Below are 12,743 nucleotides of genomic sequence, written 5' to 3'. Positions count from 1 at the left end.
CCCCAGAGGTGTGATGTCTGGGAGCAAAAAGCGTGGACCAGGGGCAGGGAGTAGTGGAGATGAGGCTGAGGGCGTGTGAGGTGGGACTGACACAGGTGACACCTGCGGGAGGCACTCGCCTCACCAGGGTCTGGTCAGGGAGGTGGGATGCAGCCCCTGGAGGGCTCCCCAAGTCAAAGGCTATAGGAGTTGGCTGCCTTTAGGGAGAGGGTATCTTTTTCTCAGGCCTTTGGGGAGAGGGCATCTTTTTCTCAGGCCCCCTCAGGGTATCTTGTCCCTTTGGCGTTTCCGTGCAGGACCTTCCACTGGCTTTGTTATGCGAGTTAAAGGAGCTTTATTCAGCCTTGCCCCTTAAAACAGACCTGGGACATTCTTTACAGGAATCCTCATTTGCTCAAAAGGGTTTGCTAACTCGTTGACAAGATGAGCCAGGTCGGGAGCAGGTGAGGAAAGCTACGTGTAAGAGAATGACCTCCCACGAGATGCATGACTTCTTCCAGCCTCAGTTTCCCCATCTGCAACATGAAAGAGAGTCTTTGCAAGACCTCAGATGCTGCAATTCATGGTGCCTGTGTCGAGTCTTCTCACTGTACTGGTGCCTGTGTACATCAGTGAAGAGAATGTGTGCTTTAGGAAAACCTCAATCCATCCTTGGTCTCACCAACCCCTGCTGAAGGCCTGTTCTTTGCAACCCCAGGCAGGTCCTGTAGGCGGTGGTGCAGGATCCTCTCTGCCCCGCCCCCCCAACCCCCCCCCCCCCCCCCCGCCCCGCCCAGAGCTCGCCCCCTAGTGCGCAGGCGAAGGAGAAAAACTCAGCGCAGTACTGAGGGAGGGAGCAGTTCAGGGGAGGAGATAGGAGTGGTTTCTGCGAAGAATTCTAGCACCGCCGGGCAAAGCAACGTTTACTTTCCCCTAGCGATTGGTTTAATAATTATGAAACATATGGAAGAGTTTAAAGAATGTTGGGATGAATACTGTATACCCATTGCCAAGGTTTGACAGTTATTAACATTTTGCCCCATTTCCTCTCTCTGTACACATGTGCAATTTCCCCCTGGACCATTTAGAAGTAATTTGTAGACTTCGTGACATCTCACCCCTAAGAAAATTAACAGGCATTTTCCTATACGAGCCCCTTAGTAGGTATTATTACACCTACGAGAGCAATAATTCAGCATCCTAACATATAATCCGTGTTACAATCACAACATTTTCCCAGAATGCCTTTTATAGCTTTGTATAATTATTATTATTATTCAAGAACCAACCAAGTCTCACTCATTGCTTTTGTTTCAACTGTTTAATTTCTTCTAGAACAAGGACCTACTCACTTCAGGGGTTTTTTGTTTGTTTCGTTTTTTGAGCGTTTAGGCAGTCATCTTATAAAATAGCCTCAATTTTGGATTTGGTTTGTCACGAATAGATCCAAGTTAAGGATTTTGGGCACTGGAACTTCAAAGGCACTGTTATTACTTCCTTTTGAGGCACATCAGGAGGGACATGCCAGGTGGTCCCACTGCTGGTGGCACTAAATCGGCCCCTTTGTCCCTTTGTTAAGAGGTGACTGCCAAATGTTTATTGAAAAATGTACATTTCCTCTTTTAATTAGGTATTCTATGGGGTGACACTTGGAGACTGTGTGAATGTCCTATTCCCCAGTGACTTTCACCCAATATTTTTAGTAAACATCAAATGATTCCTTCCTGACTCAATTATTACGTTGTGGGGGGGCGGGTAGCAAAATAATAATTTTCTAATTCCAGTATTCCTTCTAAATTTATTTAGCTGGCATTCTTCTGTAAAGAAGAGCTTTTCTTTCACATTTTTAGCAACTTGGTTTTAAAGTTTAAGGTTCTACCTTCTTTGGAACTCTTAATTCAGAGAAGGAAAGTGTGTGTGAGAGAGAGAATGTGAGAAGGAGTGTGTGTGCATGTATGAGAGAGAGAGACAGAGACAGAATGAGATCTAAAGGCTGAGCCCCGACACACACAAGCCTTCTTGAGAAGGCCCACCATCAGCCCAGTTGAGCTGGTCCCTTCCACTCTCCTCCCTGCTCACTCCTCTCCAGCTTCACTGGCTTCCTGGCTATTTCTCAAGTGCAGTCAGCATCCTCCACCTCAGGGCCTTTGCACTTCCCTTTGCCTGGAACCCCCTTCTCCCGATAGCCATATGGCTCATTTTATTCTGTTCCCTGCCCAGACGTCATCTGGTCAGAAGATTTCCTGGTCACCCATATAATGTACCAGCCCCTCCCCATTACTCTCTGTCTCTTACTGTCCATGGTGTATCCTCCACAGCCCTCATCAGCACCTGCCCCATACACTTCATAAGAACAGGCCCCTTGTCCCATTGGTTCAGAGCCTAGAATGGACACTGGCTTACCATAGGCCCATAAATATTTGTTGAATGCAAGAAGGAACACACACATGTAGGCATGTTTGGTAAAGCTCTGAATGAGACCAGAGCCCCTTCCCTTGTTTTTCCTCGCTGCTCCCTCCAGATGACCGCAGAGACCTTCCAGCCCTGGGTAGACAGGACAGCTGTTCCTCAGCCCCAGGATAACGTGTGCCGTCAGCAACCGCTAGCTAGGCGCCCAGTTGTGAAAGCCTGCAGAGTCGGGAAATTAGCTGCCCCCCGCCGCCTCCACCTTCCTTGACATGATTTTTGGGGAGTAAAAACAAATCAGAATTCATCAACTGTGAACAAAATTGTCAACTGTGAACTGTCAACAGTCTGGTTTAAAAATAGATGAGCGGTTGATGAAATACAGCGGAGAAAGCAATTTAAATAAAATGTTAAAAATAATACCCAAAGGGGGCGAGGCAACAGGAAAAGCGCGGTGCGGTGGAGAATGGGAGCAGCGGAGACCTGCGTGAGCACTGACCCAGAGAGAGATTATTAGCTTTGCCTTACAAATCACAGAGGAGAGAGATTTACTGGCCATTCGCGGGCAAACATTCGCTCGTTCCAACGTGTTGGCGTGTTATGCGAGATGGAAGATTGGTTGGAAAATCTGCTGGCCGTTTATTTTTAAGTAGGTCAACATTTTGAATATTTCTGCCAATTTGTGAAATCTCTGGCTCTTCTGTCTCCTCTGTTTCTGTGATGATTGGGGAAGGCATTTCTGTCCCAGGAGGTCAAGGGGTCTAGAAGCTTCAGCGGTTTGTATTTATTTTTATATTTGCGTTTATATGAATATGGGTTCCAGTACTGTATGTAAAGTCCTTAACTTATTTCCCACTTCTTCAACTCTCCTCCTTTCAATAGTTCTGGCTAATTATTTATTTAACTGCTTTATCATAAAATCAATATAAAGCCTTGAGTTTTTCATATTTCCTCTCTTCTGGGCATGAGTCTCAGCCTATATACGTTGGCCAAGTTCTTCATGTCCAGCTGCCCCGTATCCTGAGGCTGCCGTTTCATGTTATCTTCTTTCTTTTTAGGAGAATGGAGCCATCTTGGCGCAAGATCTGTGCTTTGTGAACCTAAGACAAGGTGATCCATCCCTTAGAGACTCTCTTTTTAAAAATAGAAGGTGTATTAGTTTGCTAGGGCTGCTGTAACAAAGTACCGTGAGTTGGGTGGTTTAAACAGCAGAGGTTCATCATCTCACAGTCCCAGAGGTATAAGTCCGAAATGAAGGTGTGGGCAAGGTTGATTCCTTCTGGGACTGCCAGGGAGAAGCTGTCTCTTGCTTCTTCCAGCTTCTGGCAGCCTCAGACATTTCTCGTGGATGGTCCTCTTCCCCCCATGACTTTTCACATCATCTTCCCTCTGTGTGTGTCTGTCTCTGTGTCCAAATTTCCCCTTCTTATAAGCATGCCAGTCATATTGGATTTGAGGCCTCTCTGATGACTTCATTTTAACATGATTATCTCTGTCAAGACCCTATTTCTAGATAAGCCACACTCTGAGATACTGAGGGTTAGGACTCCAACATGAGGGATGTAATTCAACCCATAGCACAAGGTGTAAATCTTTCCCTCCCAGAGGGTGAGCAGGTGGGCAGAACAGTAGTGATTCATCTCTTAGACCAGCTTCCAGTGTTGGCCGGGGCTAGAAGGGTTCTCCCCCGTGGGCCACGGTGACCTTCTGGTGGTAACTCTACATTTAGTGAGCTGTGACTCTTTCTGCTTGTGATGGACAAGCTCCAGGGAGCACCTCTGCCTTTGGCTCTTTGTGAACTTGGTAGATTGAATGGCTCTCCACTCCAAACCCATATACTTTGTTTGTACCTGTTTGTTCCTCCTCTATCCCCCAACCCCAATTTTTTTCCTAAAATGAGGAGTTACGGGCGTCACTTCCCAAGAATGTCATTTTTCAGTTTGTTTTGACAGTCCACCTCCAGGCTACAGACTCTTTAAGAGGTAGGCTCACAGGCCGCCCTGTTTAACTTGGAGCTCTGCAGACCCTGTTCTGACGCAGGACAACAAGCCCAGGTGGGGCAGGGCAGGGTGGGGTGCCAGCTACCTGGAACCTCAGGACCTGCAGGGCACACGTGGAGGAAGCAGACACATGCTCTCTGAGCAAGTCCTAAATGCCAAGAAATCACCATCCATAATTTTGCCAGTTTTCAACTCCTGTTCTGAGAACACTGTGAGGGTGAAGGTGTGGGAGTTCTGAAGGCTTGTCATTTGGTCCTGAGGTAGGGCGGGAGCTAGTGATGTTCCTGTGGTGTTGGGGGACGCTTATTTCTCCCTCCCCATATCTCCCTGGGAGGACCCTTTCACTCCCTTGCTCTCTGCTCCCCACTGCCCCGTTCCCAGGAAAGCTGCCTGTGTCCTGTTGGGTGGGAGCCCGGCATCTCTTAGATCAGGTTCATAGTCACAGCCAGGAGCAGCATCCCTGCGTTGGCCAGGTAACGTGGGCACCTCTTTTTCTCTTGGCTCCCATTCTCTTGGCGGGTCTGTACTCAAGGGGTAGCATACCTGCCTTATGTTTCCAAAATCTCTGTGTGCACAGACCCGGGCACACTTCTGCCAGGTCCACCCAGGTCTGTGTGTTGTCTCTGCCTGTAATTGGCGGTAAGTGGACCAGGGCTTTCCTAGGCCTCCATTCCCTGCAGGTTGGGAGAGGCAGTTGGAGGTGTGAAGGTCCAAGGCACGCTGTACAGCCCGGTCTAATGGGAAGCCCTGTACTGTGAGGGTTTTGTGTCCTCTCTGGATAAAGCTGGTGCAGTGACCACCTTTTGGCTTCTGTATCTGTTCTTGCCCAGCAAGGACCTGGGGAAGAGGGGATGGGGTAAGAGACTGGTAGGTAACTCCACCGGTGCGACTTGGAGAAGAGCTGTAGGAAGGGAACATGTGTGAGATGCCTGGGTTGTAGGCCCTTAGATGCCTCTGCCCAGAGATATTCAGGGTTCGTCACCCTTCCCAGGGGCGCCCCACACGTGCTCTCACTCCTCCTAACCAGCTTCCTCGGGAGATGTGGTGATAATTTGTCCTTACCTGGATAGAAGCCTATAAACTGTGTTTTATGTTTGATCATAAAGTACTTGATACGTAAACATATATGTGTTATTCATATGTTGCCAAAGCTACTAACAAAACAAGAGCCTCAGAATCTAACACCCAACTTATGAAATAAACCCTTCCCAATTTTCACCATGCCTCTGTGGGCCCCTGTATGACGCCGTCCCCTGCCTCCTCTCTGGAGGTGACCTCTATCTTGATGGTGTCTGTCAACGCCCCCCCCCCGCCCCCGGCTTCTTTAAAGTAGCTTTTACCACATATGTGTTTATCTCTAAAGAGCACATTTTGAGTTTTATAAAAAAATGAAATTATAGCCTTTTGAGCTTCATTTAAATACCACATATTGTTCTGGAAGATAAAAGGCAGATCTGTGTCCTTGAAACATGCATTTTCACCACTGCAGCTAAATATTGTTTTCTCTGGTGGCCCCTTCCTGGAGTCAGGAAGAGGCCTGGCTGCCGCCACAGACTGAGACAGCGACTGTGCAGGAGCGGGGCCGGGGCCAGCCACGGAAGCTGTGTTACTAGAATCACAGTGTGCAGGGGTCCCTAGGCCAGGCGAGGCCACCCAAGAGGCGGTTGTTCTGGGTACCTGGGAAGCAGATGGGCTGGATTCTGACTTCAGTGATAGACTCGGGCGAGCGGGGAGGCTGAAAGGCAGAGCGTTAAATGTGGAGCTCAGAGACAGGACCAGGGAGTGCTGTGAGTCAAGGATGGTTCACGACGAGCATCTCACACGTTGAGCTCTGGCACCTACGCTCCTTGCGCAGGCAGACTGGTGTCTCCTGGTGGCCGGAACAGAGGTTCAGAGCTGCAGAGTGAACAGGGACCCCATCCTCCTGCCTTTATCATTCATCAGCTATCGACTGCACACCTACTGTGTGCCAGGGCTATATGTGTATCATGTCATGCCAGGGATAAGACCGCGACTAAGACTTTTCCCTGCCATTAAGTACTTTAGGGTCTAGACGGAAGTCACCTTTTGCTAAAAAGTATGCTGTGGTAGCAAGGGATCCCCAAACATCAGTGGCTTGTGACAGCAAGCATCAGTTCCTTGTTCATGTTGCATGCTGGCTGTGGGTTCGCTTCAGCTCTGTTCCGTGTCCTCTGCCGTCTGGGTCCCAGGCAGAAGGAGCGGCCCTTATGGGACATGTGCCATTTCCATAACAGAGGGAAAAAGCAAGAGGGGAAAACCAAGCAGTGAGTTTTCAAATGTCACACAAACCTGGCTTGGATCATTCCTACTAACCATCTGCTGGCCAGAGCGAGTCATGTGGTCAAGACTGCTGTCACCCCAGAGGGGACATCAGATCTCATGACACACGGCCCTGAGCAGAGTGTAGATTCCTCTTCCGGGGAGGCCAGAGAACGTTTGGGAAGAGGATTACTGTCTATCACAGATACAAGCAGGCAATTGCAGTCACAATATGATAAGGCTTTAGAGCAAGTGTCTGTACTAATTTTGACTTCATAAAATAAGTTGACATGTAAAAAACAAAGTGTATTTCCCCCTCTAAATTAGCTTTAGGTATTCTGTTGAGAAAACAGTATGAGAATCACTAGCCTGAACCTGAGGATTGTTCCCGAGAGCTAGCGCAGGGGAGGGGGGGGCGGGGCGGGGCCAGTAGCAGCAGTCTCCCCTCTAGCCCTGGGCATGTGCACACAGGCTGTGCTAATTGAAAAGAAGCTTCTTACACTGGGGACCCACCTGCCGCCTTCCAGCGTTCTCCCTGGTGCATCTTCTGTCCATTTGGACCATCTGCAGGTATGGCCCATACCTGGGGTCTCTTTTGTGCTGCATCCCTACATACACACATATCCCTCCTCTCCTCATCGTCACATCCACGTGGTCACACATTTTTTGTTTCCTCACTACGTCCGTCAATCGACGTTTGCGGTCTGGGCCGTGGCTTCCTTTCATACGGCCCCCAGCACGCCTGCCTCCACACTGGGCCACACCAGACACCCAGCAGCGTGCACAAAAGGGAGTTTTGCATCAAGAGGAAGCCAGCTCCCTGTTGGCTCATCTGCCGTGCTCTCTCTGCAAGGGTCGCAGGCGACTGCGTGGCCGACGGTAGGAATTACACGAGTGACTCCAGCATGTGTAGGTTGAAAGCCCGCTCTCCCTATGCTCGGGGTGTAATCAGTGTGGGGACTGAATACCCCGTCGTCTCACAAGGAGCCGGGATTCATCTGCACTCATGTGTTGCTTTGCAAATGCTGGCGACCTTTTCAAAGGCATGCATTTGTGCTTTCCGAGGGCAAGGACCATATCTCCCCTTTTCTTCCCTTTGAAAGATTCCGCGTGGCACCTGATAAGAGCTGCACGCACTGTGGGTGCTCCGTCCCTTCTGCCCGTCTCCCCTTCCTTTGAATCTTCAGCAGATACCAGCGTGGTTCTGGGCCCGTGGGCCTTTGCAGAAGCCTGATTGATTGCACACAGGCCTTGATCTAGAGAATTTTGCAGGTCAAAAAGGGAGGGAACTCTCAGACAGCTCCGACCCAGGCCAGTAGCCCAGCCGCATAATTAGCCACACGCGGAGTCCAGTGCAGGCCATCTGTTCTCTCAGTCCCTCCACATGACAGACACAGTGATGGGGACGGTTAAGTGCTTGGCCCTGGAGTCGGTCAGAGGGGGTTTGGAATCCTGGATTGTGCATGTCCTGAGCTTTCACAAGTTATTTAGCCTCTGAGTCTCCATTTCTTATTCCATAATGTAGTAATAATAAAATGCTGTTAATCGTTGTGGTCTTTTGCGTCTGTAAAGAACTCCTCTCCTGCTTGGGTTCCGAATCAGTTGAGACTTAAGGGTAAAGAACTGGAGACAGCGGCCAAAATATGAAGGGGTTGACAGGACGTTGTATGGCTTTGGGGCTTCTAATTTTGAATCCTAGGATTCAGTGGACGTTTCCACCCAGTCCCAGGCTACTTAGACAACCACAGGCATCCTCTGGGGGGAAAGACTGTGTCAAGCTTGGGTTTTGGATGGTTGAGGCCAAAGCATTCACTCCTCGCTTGCTCCGGGGGAAAGGGCTGGGCCTCACACACCATCCACACTTACTAAGTAGATTGTTACCCTTCCTCCCCAGGAAGAGGGTGAGCGGGTGAGCAGCTGAGCGTGACTAGGAGGGCTACACTGGCAGAGCCTCCCTAGTGGGGGTAAGGGAACGAGTTGGAGCAGCCTTTTGTCTTTGTGGACCCTCTGGGACTCCACAGATGTTAAGTTTCATCCTGATACTTGCATAAACAATGACGGTTGAGTTTACCACTTACTAAACTAAGCCTCCCTGTGCAGTGTTTTTAGATGTTGTTCTGTGCATCTGGGGAAACATAGAAGGCCATTTCTTAGTTAGCATCCTGTAATTCAGACCTTTAACAGAGATGAACTCCTCTTCTCTCTGTCTTTGCTTCTGTGAGCCTAACTGTGGTTAGAAGGGCACTGGCAGTCTCCTAAGGAAGCGGGGGAGGGGTCTACATGACAGTATTCTTAAGGCTTGTTCTGTCTGTCTTTTGCAGTGCAAGTTGGAGTTCCATGCTTGTTCTACTGGCAAAAGTCTCACCACCCTCTGCGACGGGCCCTGTCCATGTCTCCCGGAGCCCAAGCCACCAAAACACAAGGCAGAGAAGAATGGTGAGTGGGCATCGCAGGACACCCCCTGGAGGGGGGCCGTGTGGTCAGGGCGGCCTGACATGGCCAAGGTCCTCCCTCCCCAGACGCCAGGAACCTGGCCCTAAGCCCTTAACAGAGGCATTCTAGCTCGGGCTGGGGAGACCGTTATGCTCGGCAAGTACCCTAGTCATTTAGGGACGCCAAACTGAACCGCCTTCAGCTGCCATTAAATAGAAAAAGAAGAGCTGAGAGTCTTTGAAAATAATTCTGTTAGACCAAGATATGCACTAGGTTCTTCCAGAGGTCAAATTGGCTATGGTGTAGGAAGGGCAGGATTTCAGCGTTAAGACCAGGCCTGCCCTGGGGTGCACCTTGGACATCCTTGAACTCTAATCTCTAAATCCTTTGAAAGGCCAGAGTTCAAAACATAGAGTGCAGAGATGTCACGATGATGGACAGTATCCCCGTGCAAAAGCAGTTCTCTACTAATATGTTCTGCCTCTGCCTGGCATGCGACACAGAGCCAGGGGGTAGATGGAAGAAGAAGAACTCCGCAGGCGCTGCGGTTTCTCTTCCATGGCCGACAGGGGCAGCAGAGGTCGGGCTTATCTGGATGTTTTCATGATGGGGAAAGTAATGTTGGCCCACTGGTCTCAGCCCCCTACAAGCCTTCCGTAATGAGACCCAAGATAGAAGTTTGCGTTGGCCTTCTGTGGAGCTGGACTTTCTCAGCTGTAGGGGGCTGTCCCATGGAAAATGTTGGACATCGGTGTGTGAGTGTGTGTGTGTGCGTGCGTGCACACGCGTGTCTTCTAAAGCCTGCAGGTATTTGCGATGGAGGAGAATGAATAGGGTGTAAGTGTTCATCCACTTACCTCTTCCTAAGCTGTTTTGTCTTTTCCAAGGCACATAGATGGAGATGTTCAAGTGTAAATTTGTTCATGGTGATTGCTGGAATGTTGTGTTAAACTTTGGGAGGTTTAACCCAGGATGTGGAAGGACATTGTAAACTGTAAAGCACTGGGGTCACAAATAATCTCCATAGATTACTCTTGGTTACCAGAAAGCTGATCTCATTGCATTTTGGACTGATCATCTATATAACTCTAGGAAGAGATGTTAACTAGGGACTTCCCTGGTGGCGCAGTGGTTAAGAATCCGCCTGCCAATGCAGGGGACACGGGGTTGAGCCCTGGTCCAGGAGGATCCCACATGCCGTGGAGCAACTAAGCCCGTGCGCCACAACTACTGAGCCTGCACTGTAGAGCCCACGAGCCACAACTACTGAAGCCTGTGCACCTAGAGCCCGTGCTCTGCAACAAGAGAAGCCACTGCAATGAGAAGCCCATGCACCGCAACGAAGAATAGCCCCCACTCGCCACAACTAGAGAAAGCCTGTGCACAGCAACAAAGACCCAACACAGCCAAAAAAAATAAAAATTAATTAATTAATTTTTTTAAAAAAAGAAATGTTAACTAATCTACACAAGCCTCCTTGTACTTTGGTCAGAAAACCTAAAGCCGTGCTGTGGTAAGCAACTACAAACTCACGAAATTAACTTCTGTCTGGAGATTTCTTTTTTTGCGGTACGCAGGGCTCTCACTGTTGCAGCCTCTCCCGTTGCGGAGCACAGGCTCCGGATGTGCAGGCTCAGTGGCCATGGCTCACGGGCCCAGCCGCTCCGCGGCATGTGGGAACTTCCTGGACCGGGGCACGAACCCGTGTCCCCTGCATCGGCAGGCGGACTCTCAACCACTGCGCCACCAGGGAAGCCCTGGAGATTTCTTAAGAATCTTCTTAGGAAGTCTCAATAGCCTCTCTTATTCCAAGTATATTCTTTACTGCTTTCATTTAGTCTTCTATTCTGAGACAAGGAAACCAATCCAAGAAAGCCATTTCTACCATTTTGCCTGTAGTTTTCTGGGAGGGCTTCATGGTTCTTTAAACAAAGTACAACCCTTGTTTCTTCATGGTGGGTTTGTCACATCTGATTAAATGAGATTCACTCTCAAATATGACTCTCCAGGTATGGCCTTGGCTGTACCATCTATTCAGTTACTTACTGGTGAAAACTAGAACAAATTCTTATCGAGCCTGTGCAAGAGTAACTACATTGGCATTGAAAGTAAAAAGACTCAGAAAAAAAGTGTCGTTCCAGAATTCTGAGAGGTTAGTGAGAACAAGATTACCACTTGAAAGGGTTTCATTTCCAAATGTTTGTAAGAGCACAGACCACTAAGTTAGTAGTGAGAGATAGGTCAGGAAGAAAGCAAAGACTTCATTATATGCCTATCAGAAATGAGAACAATAAAAAAGAATACCAGCAATATTCTCAAACCAGTGATCAAAATTATGTTTCCGTCATTAGTTCCTGCAGTCCTGTCTAATTATTTTTTGTTCCACTGGCTCTTGGGTCAACTGTCTGCTTTTATGAAGTCATCAGAGTCCTGGAACTCCACACTCTGTCTCTGGTATCATCTGGCAATTATCTAAGAAATATCACCTTGGAAGCCTGTAACAAGGCATCTGTTATTTAAAGTATCCATCAAACTTGGTACACTTCTTTCCATGAGGCTCTGAGATCGTCCTTTTTCGTTAAAGACCCAATTTCTGCTGTGACGTAAAGCAAATATTTTACATAAGCATGAGGGGAAGCAGGAACTACCTGTTGGTGATAAGACTGAATGTAGTTCATTTATTACATATCCAGCAACATCCTAATGAAGGAGAGTATAATCCTCTCTCAGGATAGGATGCTTCACTATTTAATACGGATTTGATCAGTGTTTCCCTGGGGGATAAGGGCATATTACGGGCAGTGAGGGCACTGATAGATCCCTAGGGTCATTATGTGAAATGAAACTTTTAAATGAGGAACATTTTACCTGGACAGAATCAGTCAAGGGAAGGCTGACTTTCTCCTTTAATTTGACGATTGTTTCCACGGAGCTCTCGCGATAGTTTGCGCCAGGCAGTGAGCGCTGCACTGAGGTTGTGGCAGTTGGGGTGAGGAGGGAATGGATACACAAGAGGGGTTGGAGGTGAAATGAAGGGCAGCTTTCATCTGGCCACTTGGCTGTTGGGTGAAAGGCAGAGGAGGAGTGCCCACCAGTCCACACCCCCTTACCTGGCAGCCGCCCCTCTCTGAAGCTGCGGTGGGAGTGGCGTCTACGGGCAGACGCCATCCATGAGACACACCGTGGCTCTGAACGGTATCCGGAGCCGGCTTGTGTCTGTGCCTATTACAGAAATGACATTTGACAGTCTCACAGATGCAGATGTGTGACATTACTGTTGTTGATGATGACATTTTACCTTCAACCTTACCTCTATTTTGAACCGTGGTTCCTTCTGGTTAATACAAACATTAGTGAAGTCATTTCCAGGTCAATTCTGTCAAGTCGGGATTATATCTAAATTCTAGGAAGTAGGGGTGGGATGAGGGCTTATGAGCTACCATATTGGTGTCAGGTGGCTCCTGGTGTGTCTCTTTCTTTGGAATCTACCTCTGTGGGGCTTTGCAGTTTTTAATTAGTTGTCCAGCAATGTTTCATCCTGAGTGCAGCCAAGGAGAGATGTTTAAGATCCTGCCCGTGACCTCTGCTCACTCATACCGAGTCCTCTTTCTTTTTTTTTTTTTTAAATCTTTTTTTTTTAAATTT

General features: G+C 48.6%; 1 protein-coding gene across 4 annotated transcripts in view; it reads left to right on the top strand.

Annotated features, from left to right (window-relative positions):
* SPOCK1 (SPARC (osteonectin), cwcv and kazal like domains proteoglycan 1) overlaps nt 1-12,743 on the top strand; it is a 558,971-nt gene that overhangs the window by 456,835 nt on the left and 89,393 nt on the right. For all 4 annotated transcript variants that reach the window (XM_060296242.1, XM_060296241.1, XM_060296243.1 and 1 more), the window contains one exon: nt 8,987-9,101. In XM_060296242.1, the coding sequence (XP_060152225.1) occupies nt 8,987-9,101 (115 nt within the window). The remainder of the gene's footprint in view (nt 1-8,986; nt 9,102-12,743) is intronic.

The sequence above is a fragment of the Globicephala melas genome, chromosome 3 (genome assembly GCF_963455315.2).
Source record: "Globicephala melas chromosome 3, mGloMel1.2, whole genome shotgun sequence".
Classification (NCBI taxonomy): Eukaryota; Metazoa; Chordata; class Mammalia; order Artiodactyla; family Delphinidae; genus Globicephala; species Globicephala melas.
This window is presented reverse-complemented; position numbering and strand designations above follow the sequence as displayed.